The 23,246-nt window shown below is 31.0% G+C and overlaps 1 protein-coding gene across 2 annotated transcripts; it reads right to left on the bottom strand.

Annotated features, from left to right (window-relative positions):
* Positions 1-14,526: 14,526 nt before the first annotated feature.
* Positions 14,527-16,023, bottom strand: LOC131060638 (CASP-like protein 2U2). 2 transcript variants are annotated; one of them, XM_059217943.1, is made up of 3 exons: positions 15,678-16,023; positions 15,184-15,298; positions 14,527-15,101 (listed from the first exon to the last, which is right to left on the bottom strand). In XM_059217943.1, the coding sequence occupies exons 1-3, from the start codon at positions 15,848-15,850 to the stop codon at positions 14,772-14,774; spliced, it is 618 nt and encodes a 205-aa protein (XP_059073926.1). In that variant the 5' UTR covers positions 15,851-16,023; the 3' UTR covers positions 14,527-14,771. The 2 variants fall into 2 exon arrangements, with proteins under 2 accessions (XP_059073926.1, XP_057849932.2); XM_057993949.2 differs by having other exon boundaries at positions 14,532-15,080; positions 15,678-16,018.
* Positions 16,024-23,246: the final 7,223 nt, after the last annotated feature.

The following is a 23,246-nucleotide window of genomic DNA, read 5'->3' on the forward strand; positions in this document are numbered from 1 at the left end:
GGTGAAATTTATGAATTATTCTTTTTGGAAGAAATAATGATCATTTTTCTATGAGATCACTTGACATGTAAGATATTTTTAACATATAATGTGTCATCTAATTTTTATGAATTTTATATTTAATTATAAATAACATACTTGGCATAATTAAGTAGGCCAACCATGAACAAATATAAAACCATTCTCCTTTGAATAAGGATATGATCTAGTCATGCCAATGGAGTATTTAAAACATGTACATGAAAACACATTTTTTGTATGAAAGTGATTGACAAGGAAGGATTTTGTATATGTATTAACAAAAATACGTCTATAGAAAAACACCCTCAATACAAATATTAAAAGGAAGACATAATTTTTTAGTTTCTCATTAGTAATAAATACTAAAGAAATATGATCTATCTACTTCAAAAACGCAAAAGAGATGTAAGTAACAAAAAAGTATAAAATTGGGCTTATAGATAGAACTAGAGCTCGCAAAAGGTAGAATTTGACATTTACCATTTCATATACTAACTATTGTAACTTTAAACCTTTGATTTAAAGAAATATAGTATAAATAAAAAAAATTATTGATACAAATGAAAGGAACACTCTTCTCACATAAAAGGGATTTCCATGGATAGATGTAATAGAAAAGAGTGTTAGGATATAACCTTTACTAGCATAGGCCTATTCACACCTAGCTTAAGCTTACTTAGGCCTTCTCAAGACTTTGTCTCACCTCGTGTGGTGTAGACATGTGTACTCCCCTTTTGGAGAGACCTATTGCATCTTGGCTTGCCACGAATGAGCAAATGTCACTTTGTTCAGAAGTGTCACACCTTTGGAGGGGTAGTTAGAAGTAGATATCCTTAGCAGAAAGATATCCTCAAATTTTGTAATCTGGTCAACTTTACATACCGTGTTGTATCATTTTGTTTCTTTAAACAAAACCATCCTTAATTTATGACTTTGTTCTAGGCATCATATGTCAATTATAAAAGTAGAATTGTACATTATTTAAGTATATATATGCATATTGGGGGTATCATTTCTATCAAATTTGGGTGGGTATAATCTTGATTTCATTTTTTATGATTTTGGAATATTGTCTTTGTCAAGATTTGATCCTTGGTGGGTATATTTAGGGTTTTTCTCTTAATTAAAGAGGTTGTAAAATTTAAGAAACAATTTAGTAGAGGACAATTATACCTCTACCTATCTACTCATTTGAATAAAATAGCAGAAATATTGGTCCATGCGACCTATTTAGAGTGTTTTAGCTACATTTTGCAAGCAAATTTGTGGCCATTTTGGCCTATTTGGCAAGTTCCCTGGTTATATTGCATAGGCTTGACCATTCTTGTAAGTTTTACTTTTGGTTATTTTGAAGGGATTTCACCATTGTTGTTGCTAGTCTGCAGTTTTGTAAGGGTTGAATGAAATTTTATTTAAAGCTATGGTATGCTAAAAGCTTTCCATACATGGCCTCCAACTCAACCAACGTTCGGCAACACTTATTTAACACCAACTGGCATATCTATATTTTGCTAAAGAGATTTTGTATTTTTGTGAGGCCACGCCCCACACGCAGACCAGCAACATTGCCTTTAATCTCTGCCTAACACGCCTTCCTCCATACAACATAGCACTTTAATGTCACTTTGCATCCAAACATGAGTGTGCTTCGCCTCATTCCAGTGCTTTATTTATTGTGGAGTTCAGGGCGTGTGGGGGCTCACCAATATCAGCGTCTATTTACCAGCTATCTCCTCCACGTGGAGGCTACAACAGTATGTTTGACTTAGCAGCAGAAGATCATCTTGGAGAAGTATCCCCACGCGGCCTGCAACTTTACGCTATGCTCTAGCATTCAAGGCGAGTTTTTAGTAGGTCGGGTCAATTCTCTATAGAGGTGGCCACAACAGCAACTCCACAGTACCACATCAACTGCAGTTTGGAAGATTGTTGGAGTCATTTTGGCTTCTTTTTGACTAACAACGATTGTTCCTGTGACTTCATGAACAACAAGCCGCTTTCCATCATCTCCAAACAGCTCTGCACTCTCCAAGTCCCTCTCAATACAAAGTTTGCGTTTTGTTTTTTCATATTTTCCATCCACAGCATTTATTTTAAACTCTTGGTTAGTATTCAATATTGTAGCATCTATTATCGCAGCTTTAAATGCTAACTATAACAACTTGCTTAAACTATCAAGTGCGTAAAAAGTGGATTTGTTTTTTCTTTTGCAATTATTAGTGTTTCTGAGGGGAAATACTGTATTTGTTTTTGCCATAAACGGAGAGTCATTTTTTGAGCGTGGATAGTCTAATGGAAAACTTATTCCGTCCCAATTTTATTGAGTGGTTACAACTTCAAGTCTACTTCCATTTTAGTGTAGTTTTCAATCTTTCAATGCATCTTTAATTAAAACAGGCAAATAATTTTTTATCAGTAGTTCAAAATTGAGTGCCACTTTTTGAAAACATTCATATTTTTTTAATTTCTCATGTATTGAGTCTATTTGAATTGTAAAACATAACAATTTATGAAGTGTCAAAATCTGGGGTCTCTGATTAGATATTTTTTTAAGGGCTTCATTACATTGTGTGTTGATTTTTGTTGTCTTAAGGAATTAAACTATTCTTAATCACGGGATTTGATACTCACTCTTCTATAATCCGCCTAACCATGGGAAAAATATAAGTCTTTGTGTGATGGCAATCTGACACATCTTATGCAACATGAACTCATAATGTATCTATATGGACTTGTCCCTAAACCATGTAAAAAATATCAAAATAATAATTGATTTAATAATCATGATAATATTGTCAGATTGATTAGTTCATATGTCACATTTGTTGTTTTGTATGAAATTATGGATATAGATTGCCCACGTGCATTATGGATCAAAATTAGTGAATTGTATGGAGACCCACATACTTCTCCATTCCCACATGATCTTGATATGATAACACATGAGATCCCACATCGTGATATATATACATAAATTCCACTTGACATAAAGGAAATCATCATTCTGTCATCTTCCAAGGCTACAATTGAATCCCACATTGATATCTCCATGGCTTCCAACAATTCTCAGCGCTAGGACATATATTGTGTTCCCAGATCTACCACATTGCAATGTATATCCATCAAACATTGCATCTTTGTTTGTAGAGACTGCATTGTAGATTTGGATGATCATATTATTGAGGACAATAATCTTTGATTTGATTCCAACTTGAAGTTGCATCACCATCGCCTTCAGATAATGTTGCTCTTGCCCCACCTATATTAGCTAATATCATGATAGATTCTTCAATTATTCATGAGTATACATATCAAACTCAGTCACCATCTATCTTGACACCTTTAATAGTATTATCAAATTCTTATGGGTCCAACTACCACCCTGCATCTATGGTGCATGTTCCTAAATCTTCATCACATAAGAACATTGGCTTGGAGATAATTGAGCACTCTTTAAAGGTATCACATTCAAATTTGGATTTTGTGCATCATTCAAAAACATTCACTCTTCTTCCTATATGTTCCTAGGATCTAGAATGGGAAGATCTTATACACACTTTTGTGGTTCTCTTTCTTCCTAAGGGGAGAAATTGTTTTCAATGATCACGGGTCATCTTCAATGTCTAGTACTAAAAAATCTACCAATACTATAGGAGTTATTATGAGAGGAGGTTGCACAATTTCTCTTCTCTTATTAGTTTTTCTTGGAAGCATTTTGTTGCATGGAGTTCATGAATTCACATTTACTAGAGGGGTCTTATGACTTTCTCTCTTATCTCTTTTATGGGGGGGACCTTTCTTGTACTTTTGTGATAGAATTAGCCCATGGGGGGTTTTGAGTCCTCCATTTATCTCTTTTCATCTTCTTCACTTATACATTTTCATGCATCATTTCTCTTTTGGAGAGGAGTTTTGTTCATAGGAGGTTTTCTTTCTTTTTCATTTATGAAAAAATTGTTTGTACATGGGTACCTCACATCGCCTAGTAGTTGGGACCAATCATCATCTTTGGATTACTTCTCCCTAAGTTGCACTTAAGGGAAGTGTTAGTGTAAATAGCGTCTTTATCTACTTAGTTAGAATATCATCTTTACTAGAATAGACCTATTCACACATACATTAATCTTACTTAGGCTTTCTCATGTCTTTGCCTCACCTCAAATGGTGTAAACACATGTATTCTATTTTTGGAGACACCTACTGCATCTTGTCTTTCCACTTGAATGAGCACATGCCACTTTTCTTAAAAGAATAGATGTGAGGGGATAGTTAGAGTTTCACTCCTACCTACTAACTCTCACACCCTTGCCTATATATGCAAGGTTATTTGTACATTTTCATAATCTTTTGAATATCATATTTTGGCTTTTATGTGAAATAGGCTTTTGTGAAAAATTATCTCAATTCTCACTTAATGATCTTGGTTGCTCCAACAAAGAGTACAAATGCTACCCACCACTATCCAAGTATGTTTAGATTAATAATATTGTGATAACAAACTAAAGGGGAAAAAACTGACTTTTTGATGTAAACATGTAATGGGTCCTTATATCTACTTTCCTATATAAGTTAGAAAATTACCTAGTTCTAGTGCATAAATACTAGAGATAGACAAGTGGAACAATAACTTTTGTAGCTATAAAAATACTAGTGAATTGATAGGAGTATAATCAATTGGAATCTCTAAGAGGATTTTATGAACACATGAGAGAAAAAAGAGTTAGATTAATTGGGTAAATTTTTTATTAAGATTTTGGTATGGAAGGGAAGATATGTTATCAATGGTGGGATAAGGGTGCTATTATAATAAAAAATATATTGCAATAGTAATACATGACATTAATTAGTGGACTAATGGATTTTTTTCAAAAGTAAAAACATCACCTAATGTATATGTGCAATTTTTTTTGGATAATTCGTTGATTATGGGGATAGTATCTCCAATGTCACAAGAATATATATGCAAGGTATCTGAATGGTAAAAAATAGGAGTAATGGTTATGCTTCTTGATAGGGGTACCTTTTGTCAAATTAAAACCATATCTATCGGCAAAGACTTTGTATTACATAAATACTATAGTTCAAATTGAATTATTATAATTTTTCTTCAATCCTAATTATTGGCATCCATGTCTTACAAGGAATTTGTAACTTCAATGTTAGACAAGATACATAGCAACTCAAAATTATATTTTTCAAATAAAATTATGGGATATTAGATTGCTCTTAAGAGTAATGAATTTGTGTTATATCTAAATGTTTCTATCAAGTTATCTTGTTCTAGGGGTACAATTATCTATTTTAAAAAAGAATAAAGAATCTAGTGGAAATAAGACTAGAGGGATTTTTATTCTCTCTTCACTTAATTTAGTATTAAGAAAACGCAAAAAGTCTTCCCAATAATATCCATGCATTTTCACACATTATAAGAAGGAATTTAGTGTATTGAATTTAGTCTTAATTCTTAGTACCTTAATTTTATCCTTCATATGTATATTATACATTTAAGACAATCTATCTCTTGAAAAAGAACCAAAGTAAGATCTTTCTTTATCTTTTTATTTTTCATTTTAAGTAGAATGAATTGTGGTATTTAAAAGTTTAATAAATCAATTTTGTTACAGCTTTGACCCTTCTTATCAATACTATTAGTCTAATATGACTATTTTTAATTAGTATTTTTTATATCTTATTTTTAAATACATAAATATTTTCATTTTTACATGTAATTTTGAATCGTGATATAAATACAATAGAAATATTGCTGAGAATCAAGATCTAAATTTCACATTTTATAACCGATATGATATGGTCAACGTACCGAGCTAGTCAAGTGTTACATTAACAACCTTCTCTGAAGCATCAACCATAATTCTCAACTGTGAGTTGAGTTTACTAAAATAATTCCATAAATTGCTATACAAACAAATCTTAATTTTTATGTAATGATTGAGAAAACATTTTATAATGGAAATCATGACTGTGGAGAAATGAAACGCGGTCCGAATAGAACAACAAAAACATTTAGAAGTCAAATATATCCAGCAAAAGATATCTTTTAAAGTTTGGATTCAAATTTGATTTGTATTTCTCTCTATAGAAGACCCTGTGAAGTCAATAGCCACGTAATTTGTACTTGACGTTTCATACAGTCGCCACTACGCAATTTAAAACGTTGAACATCTAACAGTGCAGTGGTAACGACACCATGTATTTCAGAACAGGAATTTATCCTATGATTGACACGTGGAATAATTGAGCACTCTGGTGCAACCACACGAATAAAAGTCGGTGGATGGCAACGTTATATATATCTAAAACAAAAGAGTCCTACACATGTTCTTGGATTTTATTTTATTGTCTAGTCATTGGATATCTGATTGTTCCCAATTGCACTACATCTAGTACAAGATAATCTTTTGTATGCTCTAGATCAAGTAGCTGATGAGAAATAGACAAATATTTTATTAGAAATTGTCTTAATAAATAGAGGTTTTGAATGATTCAAGGAGCAGAGAAAAATCTAGAAGTACACATACATATTCATGCACGTTTATTATAGTTTATTATTTCATGCAAATTATATTTACAAAGTTTTATTTTTTAGCTCCCACAAACTAGCATTCTCTTTATACGAAGTGGAAGAAATTACTATGCCAACAATCTTCCCTTTAATTTCAATTACAAATCGAATGAACTCAAAAAATAATGGTATTTTCTTCCAAATTTGGTGCATTTCTCAAATATTTCTTCTTCTGACTTTTGTGGTTTTCTGAATCCTTCAAGAACACAGTGGCCTTTTCTAAGAATTTGATTTGTCTTCCTCACAAATTCAGGGCTTCACTTTTTGAAAGATGGCTTACAACATTTATGTGAGAGTTTCATTTAAAAAAGCAACAATCTCATCAACCTCCCTTCATATTGATCAGATCTCAAATGAAAAAGGCCATGGCTTTTTGTCAAAAACAATTGGATCCCTCTATAGGAGGAGAGAAAGCATGGAACCTTGAAGAATATATAGCAAGGAATTTGTCCAAACGAAGATCACCGCAGGATTGTGGTAGGAGAGAACACTACCAAAATTAGAAGATAAAATAATTGGTTTTGTGTTGAATCAATTTGTAGTTGAAATTAAGTGGGAGATTGTTAGAATTTGATTCTCCCTCATTGCATGGGAATAACTATAGTTTTTAGGAGCTAAAAATAAGAACTTTAAAAATATGCCAATGGTGGAGATATGGTGGCCTTGTCTATGGTACAACTATGATTTTTTTTAATAAGAAATTATAGTTTGTGAAATATCAAATCATAACGTGGAAGAGGTAGTTCTTTAGTAACCTTCATGCTATGAAGAGATTTATTCAAGTGCATCTAGATGATGTCACCCGCCACATTCAAGATTATGGTTTGATTAAGGACTTAGGCAAAGTTGAGTCTCAAGTTGTGAGGTAGTTAGAGGAGTGGGAACTTCATGAGGATACTTTTTGAAAGTAAAAGGTTTAGATTGATTGGTTCCAAGAAGGTGATAGAAACACAAATTTTTACATAATTCTATAAAATCTTATAGGAATGGGAGTTATATTTCCCCTTTTATTAATTGGGCTGGAATTTAATTGACATCTTTGTGGGAGATCTCTCATGAGGCTGCATAGTTCTACTCTTTTTGGTAAATTGAATATTTGCCTCCTTCTCAGGATGAGGAGTATCTCATTTTGGCACAAGTCACTAATGAGATGAATGAAGCTCTCATTCACGTAATCTCTCTAGCAGAATTGGAAGAGGTGGTTTTTGGGATGAATAGAGGTAAAGCTTCTAGTTTGGATGGTTTACCCATAAAGTTTTTTTTTTGAGTTTTGGGATATTATTAAATAAGATTTGTTGGAGGTGGTTCAAGAGTCACATTGTAGCAAACATATACTTTGGTCCCTCAATTCTACTTTTCTTGTTCTTATTCCAAGAAAAGGAGCTAATAGTTTGAATTTATTCAGGCCCATTTATCTTTGTAATGTGGTGTATAAAATAATTACTAAATTGATTGTAGAGAGCCTCAAAATTTGGCTTCCATATCTGATCTTAGATGAGTAGGGAGGTTTTGTTGCGAGGAGACAAATTTTGGATGGGGTGGTGGTGGCTACTGAAGCTATTCATTCCATTTCAGAGTGTCTAAGGAAAAATCCATGTTCATCAAACTTGATATGGTCAAGGCTGAGGATAGGGTTAGGTGGAAATTCTTGCAAAAGAATCTCTTACCCTTTGGATTTAGTAATGAGTGGGTCAACTATATGATGAGCTATGTTACTTATTCGTCCTTGTCATTCATTACAAATAGTCATCCTTCTAATTTATTTGGGGCTTCTAGGGGTATTCACCAAGGAGACCCTTTATCCCCCTATTTGTTCATTATTATTGCCGAGGGTGTAGGCAAAATCATTAAGTCTCAAGTTTTCCAAGGATTGATTCAAGGTTAGGGTTGGGGTAATGGGTTTTCCAAGAATTTCCATTTGTAGTTTGTGAATGATACCAGTTTTATGGGGGTTGCCTTTCTTCATTAATCAAAATATTTAAGACAAATATTGGATATTTATTTAGTCACTTTAGTGTAGAAAGTCAATGAGCATATATTTTCTATCTATTTTTTTAATACTTTTAAGTCTATTCAAAGAATGATTTCCAAGTTTTTTGAGGTATCAAATTGGTTCTCTTCCCATTCTTTATTTGGGCATTCCTCTAGCTATTAGCAAGAAATCTACGGGATATTGACATGAGTTATTGGATCACTTACATTGAAAGGTTAATCATTGGACGAGCATAGGTGGCTCTCTACTACTACCAAGGTGACTCTTCTTCAATCGATGATCTAGGCTCTTCCTCTTTAGAGATGTTTTGTTTAGGTGTCCTCTTTGTATTCTGTTAAGGAATTTGATTATGTTTCACACCAATTCCTTTGGAGTGACAATTTTCTTGCTTCTAAGTGGAGCATAGTTAAGTGGGGGTCTTTGTTTTGGCCAAAGGAGGGAAACCTTGGTCTTCGATCAACAATTTTGCATGGGAAAGTCCTAGCAACCAAATTATATTAGCATTGGTACACTAGTTAGGATTATGTTTGGGCTCAAATTTTAATGCATAATTATTTATGTGGGGTTAATATTTTGGATATTCCTCGCGGCCACTTGGAGGAGAAAAGACCTATGATTTGGCATACTGTAAAGACTACGAATCATCTTATTAAATGAGGGATTTTTTTGATTTGTAATAAAGGCTTAAAAACTCTTTTTGGATTGATTCATGGGATGGGAATCCTCTAATTCTTTCCATGTATTCGCGCTAATAGCCCATTTGTGATAGTTTTCTTGTAGCTGGCTGGAATATGATAGTGGATTATAAGAATGTTCATAATTTGGGGCAAGTTGTTGGTTGCAAATGGAAGGAGCCCCATGAATGTCTTCTAGGTGGTTAGAGGAGGCTTGAAAGAGTTAGCTTAGATTCTTTCTTCTCGAGAGTGTGATTTACTATCAAGGAAAGATATTCTGGCTTAAGGTAGGGATTTGACTAGTAAGTACTTTATGGTTGTGGGATACTTGGAGCTTGATAGCAAGTTGTTTGGGAGTGTAAGGGTTCCTTGGTGGAAACAAGTGTGGAAAACAATTTCTTGGCCCAAATGCAATTTTTTTATCTGTTTGGTAGTTCAAATTAGATTTCTTACTTGGGATAATTTGTGTAAGTAGGGCTCCCATGGATCGTCTATGTGTGTGTTGTATCAGAAGAGTGAAGAGTGTATTCCTCATCTTTTCTTTTAGTGCTCTTTCTATGGGAAGATTTGGCACCTCTAGTGGGGGATTTGGAAATAGGCCTACTGACATGTCTCCTCATTGGCTAAGTTTTGAAACCACTAGGGTAATCCTCTAGTTTAAGACTTCTTTCTTCAGGTTGCCTGGGTTCTTGTACTCACTTTCATTATTTGGCATATTTGGTTGGAACAAAAATGTTGGATCATTCAAGATGATCGAATGGTTGGTCAACGTTTGTGGTGGAAAATTATTCATAATCTTCATGAGACTGTGTTGGAAAATTTGGATCTTGTTGGAGGTGTGGACCCTAAGATGTTGACATTTATAAATTAGTTTAATTTTCCTATTCAGGGAGGTGAACCTCCTCTTGGGGTGGGATGTAAACAGGCTAAGAAGAATAGGTGTAGGCAACCTTTGTAAAAGATTGATCATGTTGGTCGATGGCTCCGTCCTCCACAAGGAGTTTTGACAGATAAATATTAATGGTTGTTTTAAGGGGAATCCTTGTCATATAGGGTGAGATAGCTCTAGAGTTGTTTAGTTTATTTTTAAAATTTGTATAGTTTCGTACAAATAATTACATGGAAGCTCTATCCATTTTGTATCCTATAGAGAGAGGCCAAGTTATTGGCTAGAGAATAATTTTTTATGAATTTGATTCACAAGTGCTGATGACTCTTGTAAATGAGCAGTGGCTAGATGATGTTAATTGGCACCTAGCTCTAGTTATTAGATAGATTCAAAGGTTGTACAACTCTTTGGATTATGTTACTTTTAGTCATACCTTAGGGAGTGGAATGGAGTAGCAAATTATCAGGCCAAATATTCTCTAGATCGAATGCAGCATTGGAATATTGTGGATAGAGGTCAACTATTTTGGAATTGGCTCACATGTTGGAGCATTTAGTTGAATAGGATAGGGTTGTGTAAGGTTTCATTTTCTATTGGGCTTCTGGCCCTTCTTCATATGTAATTCTATTTTTCTTTAATAAATTTTTACCACTTTTTTATTTAATACACACACACACATATAGATAGATATACATACATACATACATACATAATCCATACATACATGCATGCATACATACACACACACATACATATGCATATACATATACATATACATATGCATATACATATACATATACATATACATATACATATACATACACACACACACACACACACACACACACACACACACACACACACACACACACACACACACACACACACACACACACACACATGCGCGCACGCTCGCATATGTATATATTTCACATCAAGCTTAATGTTATATATATATATATATATATATATATATATATATATATATATATATATATATATATATATATATATATATATATATATATATATATATAATCCCTGCTTAGTATTGGTTTTTTTTTAATTTTGTAATGTCAATCATTATATTGTTGTCAATTACTTTTGGTTTGTCAATGTATGGTTTTGAGATTGTTTATCTATTAAAAATATGGTTTAAGACTACATTGTGTTGATAGTGATACTAAGTTTTTGGACATATGATTTTTTGTCTATTTGAAAAGTATCCATGAGAATAAGCTAGAATAGTTCAACAAGATGGTGCAAGAATAATAAAAAAGTTGGTGAATATCATTGTAATTCAGATGGAAAACTAAAACTTTATCAATTACTTGTGTTCTCATTATATTTATGCTTGTAAAGGAACTACATTTCATCTAGGATAATTTTGTACTGGCTATAGCATATATCTTGGATCCTTTTATCATTAATTAAAATTCTAACCTATAAAGAGTCAACTCAACAAGTGACATAAGGCTCTCTCTTCATGCAAAGTTCTTTGGCCTTAATCATTTTCAACCTTCATTTTAAATGTTATAATTTTGATCTGGCTGGTCACCAATAATAGCCCAGTTATAAGCTGTCACTTTTTTTTTTTTTTTTGGAAACTATTAAGAACTAGATGTGGAAGAAGGTTGACCCCTTCAAGGAGTTTTATTTTTCAATACCTTTTCATTTTCTATAGCCAAAATAACTATAACTCATTTTGAATACGATCGAGGACTATTGATTATGATCACTATTTACATAATTAAGTGTCCATAGGGAACACTTTTTTACTTTTCCATTTATAATTGGTTCAAAGACTATCAATAGTGGGATGCACATTTCTCTTTGCTCATTATTTTTTTTGTATATCCTTTTGATAGCTTGTTAGGTGGAAAATTCTAAGGGATTCATGTCTAAAATGTAGGGAATCATCATAGTGAAATAGTGATGCCATCCAAATTTCTATGTGAGCACTAATCAAATGGCCCATAACGAATATTCCAAACATCTCCACTACTTTCAGTAGCAATAGAGCTCACTAACCATTTTTTAAATGCAAATGAAATACAATGATGATTATGTCATCTTGTCAAATTGGTTTACATATGAGAATATTCACTTGTACATCAACCAAATCAAGTAGTTTTTTAAAGTCTTATACCAATCATGTCACACTAACTTAAAAGGGTTTAAGCCTTTAACTAATATGGGATTCACACCTTAGTTGTTTTGGAGGGATTTCTATCATTGTTTAAAATATTTCTTAAAATTTAGGATACCACTTTTCTTACATTTTGATTATAATTAACTTTATAAACATGAAATTTTAGAGGGTTGATGTTTTCCTCATAACTTTTATATGTGCTTTTAATTTTATACATGGAAGAACAATGTATCTTGATATATAAAGTATTTCATTTTAAAATTTTCTAGAGATAAATTATCTAATAATTTTTTTTTTATAATATTTCCTTGGCTTTCACTTTTTTTAATCATTTATTCCTATTTTATTAAATTAGACACATATAGAATAACTAAAAATATATGATTTTATCTAAAGTTAATTGACAATCAATTTTCTTTTTATATTTTATACTAAAAATAATGTATGTAAAATCACTATTAGTAAATTATAAGATATACACATTTTTTAAGTCATTACTAACCAATAGAAAGAAAATATAATATATCTACCTTAGAAATGTAAAATTATATAACTAAATAAAAAGAAATGAACTTGCACATAGAACTACAAAGCAAAAAGAAGAATTTGACATTGACCATATTATATGTACTATCCTAACATCTAAACTTTGATTGAAATAAATAAAATATCAACACCAAATATAGGAACACACTTCTTACATAAAAGGAAATCCCCTAAATGAAAATATAAGAGAAAAACATATAAAATCTACCCACCTTTATCCGAGTATTTCTAGATTAAAAATATTGTTATGAAAAACTAAAGAAACAAATAGTCATTGTTTGAGGTTGACATATAGTGGGTTCTTATATCTCCTTTCCCATTTATATTAAAACAATACCTATGACAAGGGAAGATGAATGCTAGAGCATGAATATGATTATAATCTCTTAAATAATTTTATGGGAATGCAATAGAAAAATAGAGTTAATTTGGGAAATTTTTTACGAGTATTTAGATATGAAAGAGAAAATACATTGTAAATGGTATGATAAGGGTGGTATTATAAGGTGAAATCATTACAATAGTAATATATGGCATTAGTTAGTGGTATGATATATTTTTAAAAAGGTAAAGATGTCATCTAATGTAGCACTACAATTTTTCAAACCATAGCTAAAATTAGGATTAATACTTATATAAGAGTAACTTTTTCCTAAATTCAAGCCATAACTATTAGAAAAGACTTTGTACTACACAATAACTATATTTGAAATTAAAGTACTATAGTTGTTCCCTGATTCTAAACATTGGTATCCATGTCTTACAAATAAATCGTAACTTCAACATTAGACAAAACATATAGCACCTTAAAATTCTATTTTTAAATAAAATTAAAGAATGTTAGATTTCTCTTAAAATTAATGAAGTCATGTTATATCCTAATGTTTCTATGGAGAATGGAATTATCTATTTTTAAAATGAATAAAGGATTAAGTTGAAATAAGATTAAATGTTAAAAAAATATTCTCAAGGATAACCATAACCATGCCCATTATAAACAATAATTGATGTATTAAATTTAGTCACAATAATTTGTTATTTAATTTTAGCTTTCACATGTATTTTTATACATCTAAGACAATTAATATCTTGAAAACAAACAAGATCTTTATTTATCATTTAAGAAGAATTGATTGTGATCTTTCAAAGTTTAATAAATTATTTTTACCATAGCTTAGACCCCTCTTATCAATACTATTAATCTAATATGATTTTTTAATCTGTTATTAATAAATAAGTGAATATTTATCATTTTTATGTGTTGGAAGTGATAACTACATAAGTTTCAAAATTTGACTAATGAAAATTATTGTTATATTAAAAAATTTCTATAATATATGTTTATTAAGTAACTATAAAAATTGACAAGTATGACTTAGCTTTTTTATAATATTATTATATAACATCTAACTTCTTATGACCTAATTATAACAATAAATTAGCCAAATATTCTTCATCCATTATAAATTAGGTGGATAAATTATGTTTCCTACCATTATTAGATTGCATGGTTGAATACGTACAGTTTCGTGGTACCGTATTATTGTGGATTGCATGCTCTCATAAAGTCTTTGATTAAATAGGTGAAAATTGAAACACGCAACCAAAAAGAACTTTTATTTCTAGAAAGTAGAGGTGGCAACGCCAAAACGAATCCCAAACCCCTGTTTTATCAATTAACCGACACAGCCAAAGCAATTGTTAATCTTGGGGAAACATTGTATTTCAATTTCCACACAACTACATCACACCACTCTTACCAAACTTTGGCCTACAATATTTACATATATGCCTTAAAAGTGTATTATCGAACATCATTTTCAGGAGGATAAGGTTCCTATCCTCTCCAAGATTAGAGCTAAAAGCGATATTTAGGTTTTACAACATGGCTAAAATCTCATGCTTTTTCATTGTTAAGTTAATACAAAATTGTCCCTGCCAAGCACCGCCTTACTGCTAAAGATCACTATTGGTAGCACGGACCTCCTGGGCACCCAAACTATTAATAGCTTATAAAGGCGTATAACAGGAGAGCCTGATATTACTGCACAACCTGCTATCACCAAAAATCCCATAAGTTGTATACTCACTGAGGCTGATGCATACTTCACAAACTTTCTCACGCCTTCATCATCTATATCTCCACCATCAAACAATTCTTTTGTTAAAATTATGCACCCAACGCCTGCGGAGGCACTCGATAAAACTATGTAGGCCATCAGCTGTTTCATCAAAACCAATTCCTTTTTTTAAGGACCCATATGTTTTTAGAGTTTCAGAAATTTTAAATTACAATTTTGTAGTTAAAAGGAATTGAACACAGACCTGATCGAAGATTAAGCTTAGATAAAAGTAGAATCTTCCAGATAGGCCAGTAAGTTCTTCTATAATTCGTATGACGGAATATGCGCAGGCTATAATATTTACAGCTACAACATATCTGCAACACATGAAATTTTCAAACTATTCTATCAATAAAGTTTGATTATAAAATTATATAGAAATACAGAGTAATTTCGACAAAGCATATCGACAAATAGACACCCTCAAAGTCCTCACACAAACAGTGATCATGTTCTCCGTTGTTCTGTTGGGATTAGAATTGAAAACAGAACATGCTAGATGTTTAAGTTTTTCCACTTTTAAAACATGGCTCTAAGCTAAGAGGACAGAAAAACCTAAAAACTTTACAAGTTCAGCAAATGATTTGCAAGCCTGATTGATTGATAAAAGGCTTAGCCTGGTGTGTCATTCAAAGCATGTTCTTGACAGAAAACAGTTAAAGGAGAAACAAAGAAACGGAACTAAAAAATGCTTGCCTGAATGGCTTGTAATCATTGAAACGATATTGGAAGGTTGTGCCATATTCCCCGAGAGAGATTGATACTGTAACAGAGCTCCTTTTGCTGATTAACATCATAATTAATGAAACAAGGAAAAGTAAGAAAGCCGTGATCCTCAAGATCAGATTATGTTCCTCACCTCTATTCATATTTGTGATCACTCTCAGACTCTATATTTTCAGCTATGTGATACAATACAACCCAGATCCCGAATTTCACATGAATATTTTCAGCGAAGCTGGGACATTATATTGACGACCTTCTTTGGAGGTTTAAAACCCTACACCAACTGCGAGTTGGGTTTTCCTGAAATAATTGCATGACTTACTATACAAACGAATCTTTATTTTTACGGAAGGAGTGAGAGGACATTTTGTAATGGAAATCATGACGGTATGGAACGAAAAGCATTCCGAGTACAACAAAACTTTCAGTGTCAATAATATCCTGTAATAAATATTATTTTTTAGAAGTTTGGATTCCACTTTGACTTGTCATATCGTGTGTATAGAAGACCTTCTGATGTCAATTGCAACCTAATCTCTAAGGGACATTTCATACGGCCGGTCGCCACTACGCTTACGTTTTAAAAATCATCCTTTGTAAGTATTATAACTAGCAGTTGGATCTTGGTGTACAATGGGTACGAAGAGGTGTGGAAGGACCATTTTTCATACATTTGTGCAACTCTTAGGAAAGTAATGGTCATATCCTATGAAGGAGAGGGAGAGATGAGATTGAGAGGGAAAGAGATAGAAAAGTAGGAGAGAGGGGATAAGAAAGATAGAAAAAGAGATCAATAGAAAAAGAGTGGTAGATGAGACATAAAGATATATATTTTTGTTTATCTTCTTCAATGTTAATTTCTACATTAACATTTGTAACTATGACATTTGAGATGTCATTCACAATTATACTAATGGATAAGTTAGAATTTCTATATGAGAGAGGGGTTCAAGTGAGGAAGCCACCTAGAAAGTGAGGGGTTTTTATTATATATATATATATAAAAGTTAAAGTTAAAGTTTTAAAAAAATTTTAAACTAAATTAATGTTTTTTATAAAATTAAAATATAGAACAATAAATTAAAAAAAAAAATCTTAATAAATAAAATGTACTTTAAATTTATAAATTATCAAAGCATGTACTAGACAAAGATAAGTTTTTTTTTTTTGACATATGTGAAAAATGTTTTTTTCATAATCAAATATTTTTGAACATTAGAAATTATTTATTAAAAATTAAATGATAATCAATTAATAGTTATTCATAATAAATGTTAAACAATTTAAATTCATATTTAAGACAATCTTATTAAACCATCAAATTAGTGGAACCCACAATCTAAAAAGGATTAAAAAAAATTATTAAAAAATTTAAAAAGGAATGACAAACATACCGCAGTTTAAGAGGGAGAGTAAAAGTTCTAAAAAAAAAAGCCCAGCCAAGAAGATTTTTAATGGGCATGCGGTAAAATATTACCAAACCCTACAGCGGCTACAAAAGTTTCAATCGTCTTGCATCGCATTCAACCGATATTGACCGTCGATCATCCAAGCCAGCCCGTCCGTAAGGCCTACGGCGTAAAGAAAAAACCCTAAAAAAACGTTGAACATGCAGGTAACGACACCATGTATTGTAAGACATGAGCATACGCTGAAATTGTACGGCAACCACAAGAATAAAAGCAGGTGGGTGGCAACGTCATATATATCTAAAACAAAAGAGTCCTACAAAGGTTCTTGGATTTTATTTTATTTGTCTCATTGGATTATATTTGATTCTCGTTGAATTTATGGTTGTTCCAAATCGTATACATCTAGTACACTGCAATTTTATTTTTGCAGCGACTGCATTAAATTGGTCTTTTTTAACGATCATATTCGTAAGGCTATATTTTGTCCCTTAAAAAAAAATCGTTCACTGGAAAAGAAACGAGATTTGCAATGTTAACAACACAAATTGTTGCAGTTGTTTTGTGTAAGAGAGTTGTTTTTGTTTGGTTGTTGATAGTGTGTGCCAAGACCAATGATTGTAGGCTGAGTATACGTCAGTGGTGGGTGAAATGGCAAAAATGAAAGGTTTTTATATCGATTATTAGCAATGATTGTGCAATTGATAGTGCATATAAACTTGTTGATCTTATTCTTATTTTATAATGAAATGCTTCTTATATAGAAATGATCTAATATGCATTGTATTTGCAATAATCATTGGCATGTTTTGTTCTCTAAAGTGTGCTTAAGCTTCTATTTTGTTTTATTGTCTCCATACTTGTCTTGTTTGATTTAAAACTGAGAGAAGTTGTAAATCCTTATTTAAGTATATTCCATTCGCTCCACCTCATTACCATGTACTTTGTTCTATGTATGTGTTGACTTGCTTCACTAATAACTTCCCTAGAAAATGATAACTGACATCAACTCCTCAACCAACTATTTCTTAAAATCTTTAGTTCCTTACCAACTTTCCCTCTTGCCGTCAATCTTAAATGAAATTTTTTATGTGTCATAACATCTATGGTTGTGCATGGTTCTCTTGTATTGGTTTAACTAAAAACTTAATAATATACTCCTACCTAATGCCTCAACATCCTTAGCTTAAAAATGTGATGAGTGGCTACTCCTATGTGGTATTTATATTATAATGTGACCTAGTTTATAGCCTTATCCTTTATGGTAAAATGGTCAGTTTAAATTATTTTTATCTTATGAACCATATCATTAGTAGACACATTTGTTTCTTTTCAATGCTTTTATTTACTATCTAATCTTTCTATTAATTAAAAAATGCTAGAAACATCTATTACCTAAGGTATAGTGTTAATGTGTCATGGTGCTTGGATCTTTTGAATCACATTGGTCTTTAGATATCTAGGAGCATTTACACATGCAATATTACTCTCTTCATATTGCTTAGCTCATATTATTATTTTTATTTTAAACTTAAAAAAAGTCATATGGTTATTAAAATTAATGTTCTAACTTGGTAATTTAAAATGTTTGTTAACATCAAAGGGAAGAAAATATATACGTCAAAGTAAGATGAGGCTTATTTAATTCCTCTTGTAACACCATTATAAATATAGTTGATTACTTTTTTGCTGAAAAATGATCCTAGGTGCTAGAAAAACGTAGGTAGTGGGTTTGAACAGAGGAAGTTAATTTTTGACAATGAATTCAAAAATAGTGCTTGGCACAAGCAAGTGAAAAAATAATGAGATTCTCACACCCAAAAAAGCATGGAAGATAATTAAATATTGTTACTATTAGCATCAAAAAGCTATTCCTAGATTCAGTTAAAGAACATAGAAGGTGGTGTGTAAAAAAGATAGAGAAAGAGTGTTCAAGATGAAAAATATAAAATGGATGAATTCAAGAATATGAGGAGACTACCTTGGTCTCCAGCGTGAGAGATCTCACATGAAGGAGTGTGTGGATTGAGATGCTAGAAGAAAAAATTTATGTGCTTGGTTCAAGTTTGCAATGAATTGATTTGTGTTGTTGGATTTTTGTAGAATTTGAAAGAGTAGATTCTTGTGTTCCTATTTCAATGAAAAAAAAATTATCTATAGAATAATATATCCATCTCATATATTATTCTATAGATAATTTATGTCGTTATGATGTTGCACTCTCATATTTATGATGCTAGTTTATTTGTCTTTGAGTGTTCCCATTTCAATGAAAAAAAATTATCTATAGAATAATACGTCCATCTCACTTATGAAGATAAGAGGACATGCTTTGAGTACCTTATACTAGTGTGGTTAGTATTTTCATAAATGGAATAGATTGTATAATACCAAACATTACCCTAGAAGTAGTGGAATTCCTTAGCCATTTCACAGATAATACTAGATCAGATAATTGAAATGCAATTAATAAAGTCTTTAATATTTATAGGGTAACTCTGAGTACTCTATCTATTATCATGTTTGTTCTATAGATAAATGTCATTAAGTAGATAGTTGTGTGCTTGTAACTTTATATTACACAAGTGATTTCCATTGGAGAATAACCACCAGTAGTATTTTTTTTATTTGTTTTGTGGTAATATTAATTGGATGAGTAAGTAGTATGCTATGGTTTATTTTCTTGTTATAAAAGATACATGAGAACTACTAATCCATTTATCAAATCCATTTGCATTAGCATATTGTGTTTGGACGTGAGGTTACGCTATAGAGCTATTAGAGTACTTTGGGATATAATGGTGTAAATAGATATTAAGACACGTAAGAGAATGATCATAAGGTGTCTTGACTAACTTTTTGGTGTAGGTTACGATTTGTCATAGAAAATCTTTTGAAAGAGATTATGATATTGAAATGGACTTCCCAATTTAGTGAGTGAATTATGAGGGAATTATTGAGTATTATGAAAGCATAAAACATCTATTTTTATTCGTATGTTAGCTCATCATGAAGGAGGCATTCAAGTTTGGGTTCCATGTCTTGGCCATGATATTGACCCATTATTTGTGGTTTATAACTGACAACATAACACTCTATAAAAAAAACCTATTCTCACCATTGTTTCCTTTGAAATTCCTCTATGCCCATCTTTAGAGTTCCTTGAAGGGACTCCAAGTGGTCTGCATCCTTTATTATAACACTGATATTAGAACATCTTCTATCAAGAAATGATATTAAAATAAACGTGGAATCCCAGTTACGAAGTCAAAAGCAGTGTGCAGTTGGAAATTCGAATTGTTGTTTGTGATTTTAAACCTCTAAAGCAGGGCAGACATTGACCATAACAAGCCGGTCTGTTGACAGTTAAAACAGACTTAAATGTGTATGATCGCAAATATGGAGTGAGGTGAGAAACATAATCTGATTTTGAAGATCACGACGTTTATGAGTAGCCTTGGGAAATACGGCACAAGTTTCTAACATCAATGAAATGATTATAAGTCCTTGTGGGCGCACTCTATAGAATAATTTTACTCTTTTACTTATGAGCGACATTGATAAGGGCAGTTGAAGCTAAGGTAATACAAAAATTACTTGTTATTAAACTTTGAAAGATAGGGCATCAATCATTGTTAAACTAAAAAAGCTGAAAGAGAAAGAAAGAGATTGAGGTGACGCCTAATCAAAAAGATATGGACAACTCATTGAACTCATGCCAAATATGGTTGGCTGTAAAGTTTGAACAGACAAATTTGGGTCAACATACATCTCAATTCTAAGAAGGAAACGTGAAGAATTAAAAGATTGGTGTGGATTGGGTCAACTGATTTTAAAGAATCCTGGTCAAAGTCGTTTAGCCCTATCTCATAGAGAACCTCCACATAGTTTATTTATTAAGGAAAATTCTAACAAGTTTAGTTTATGGGGTGAAATCACCGAGATAGTCATTTTGATTGTTGTCATTTACCTTATAAAAATGAAAATTTTTCATGTTGATAAATTATGGAATTTGGTTTTGTTGAACATTGGTACTATATAATATCAGATTTTGTGTGAGAAGTTGTAGAAAGTGTAGTATAAGAAGTCTAATATATTGATAGAAAGTGAAAAAGATAATTATTTAATAAATAATTTTTTAATAGTAGTGTATTTGTAAAGAAATATTTTTGGAATGAGTAAATGCATACATATTGAAAAAATTTCATAAGATGAACGAGTTGGTAGAGGTCCCTAATGATATAAGGGAGTTTGCATTTCCATAAGAGGTATTTACAATACTAACATGTTAGCACAAAGTAGAATGTTTATGTAATTGTAATATAAATTATTGTATTTAATGTTGTTTAATTCATTTGATGAAGATTTCACTACATTTTCAGGTAAGATACAATGAAAATTTTTCATGAGATCATTTTACATGTAGGATTTTTTATTTATTATTATATAATTTTTTGTCTAAAGCTTAATGAGTTTGATATCTAATTATAAATTGTATCCTTGGAATTAACTAGGACTCATGAATAAGTAGAAAACCATTCTCCTTTTAGTAAGTGAGTTGGTCATGCCATTGAAGTATCTAAAACATGTACATGAAAAGCACATGAATTTTTTATGTAAAATTGATTGGCAATCAAAGAGTTTGTATATGTATTATCAAAAACATTGTATGAAAAACACACTCACTCTATTATAAGATATACATATTTATTTAAGTCATTACTAACCAATATAAAGAAATATAATATATCTAATATCAAACTTTAAAAATATACAACAAAAAAATGTAGAAATGAACTTGCACATAGAACAAAACAGAAAAAAGAAAAAAATGATATTGATCATATCATATACTATCCTAACATTCAACCTTCAGATTGCAAAACAATTAAAATATTCACACAAAATAAAGGAACATTCTTCTTATGTAAAAGGAAATTTATAAAGTCTACCCACCTTTATCCAAATTTCATAGATTAAAAATATTGTGATTAAAACTAAAGAAACAAATATTCATTATTTATTAGTATTCCATCTCCTTTCCTATCTAAGATTAGAAAATTACCTATGATAGGGGAGGATGAATGCTAGTGTAATTAATTGGAATTCCTAAAAATGATTTTATTAACATTTAAAAGAAAAATAGAGCTACTGTGGACAAAAGTTTGATTAGTATTTATATATGGAAGAGAAAATGTGTTATAAGTCATAAGATAAGGGTGTTATTAGAAGTAGAAATCATTGCAATAACAATATATGAAATTAGATAATGGTCTGATAGATTTTGAGAAAGGTAAAGACATCATATAATTTAGCAATAAATTTCTTTTACTATCAACTATCAAAATAAAGATAAAAATAGGAGTAATACAAATAGTGCTTGATAGGAGTACATTTTCCCAAATTCAAACCATAACTATCAAATACGACTTTGTAATGCACAATCACTATATTTGGAATTAAAGTATTATTGTTGTTCATTAATTATATTCATTGGTATCCTTATCTTACAAATAATTTGTAACTTCAATGTTAGACGAAACATATAGCACCTTAAAATTGTATTTTTAAAATAAAATTAAAAGATGCTAAATTTCTCTTAAAATTAATGAAGTCATGTTATATCCTTACATGTTTCTATTAGGGATGCAATGATCTATTTTTAAAATGAATAAAATGAATAAAGGATCAAGTTGAGAAAGACTAGAGGTATATTTATTTTCATTTCATTTAATTTATTGTTAATTTTTTTTTCAAGAATATCCATGCATTTTCACACATTGTAAAGAGGATTTCGATGCATTAACTTTTGTCTTAGTACATCTAAGACAATTTATATGTTGAAAGCAAACAAATAAGATCTTTCTTTATCTTTTAGGAAGAACTAATTGTGATATTTCAAAGGTTAATAAATCATTTTTACATAAGCTTTGACCCCTCTTATCAATACTATTAATTTAATGACTTTTTTAAATTAATTTTTTATCTTTTATTTTTAAATAAATGAGTATTTATCATTTTTGTATGGTTGGAAATTATAATTGCATGAGTAAATTATTATTTTGGTAATAGGAATGTTCAAAGTTTGATTTGTGAAAATTATTATTATATTGCGATTTTTTTTTTTGTC

Source organism: Cryptomeria japonica, chromosome 3, assembly GCF_030272615.1.
Source record: "Cryptomeria japonica chromosome 3, Sugi_1.0, whole genome shotgun sequence".
Taxonomy (NCBI): domain Eukaryota; kingdom Viridiplantae; phylum Streptophyta; class Pinopsida; order Cupressales; family Cupressaceae; genus Cryptomeria; species Cryptomeria japonica.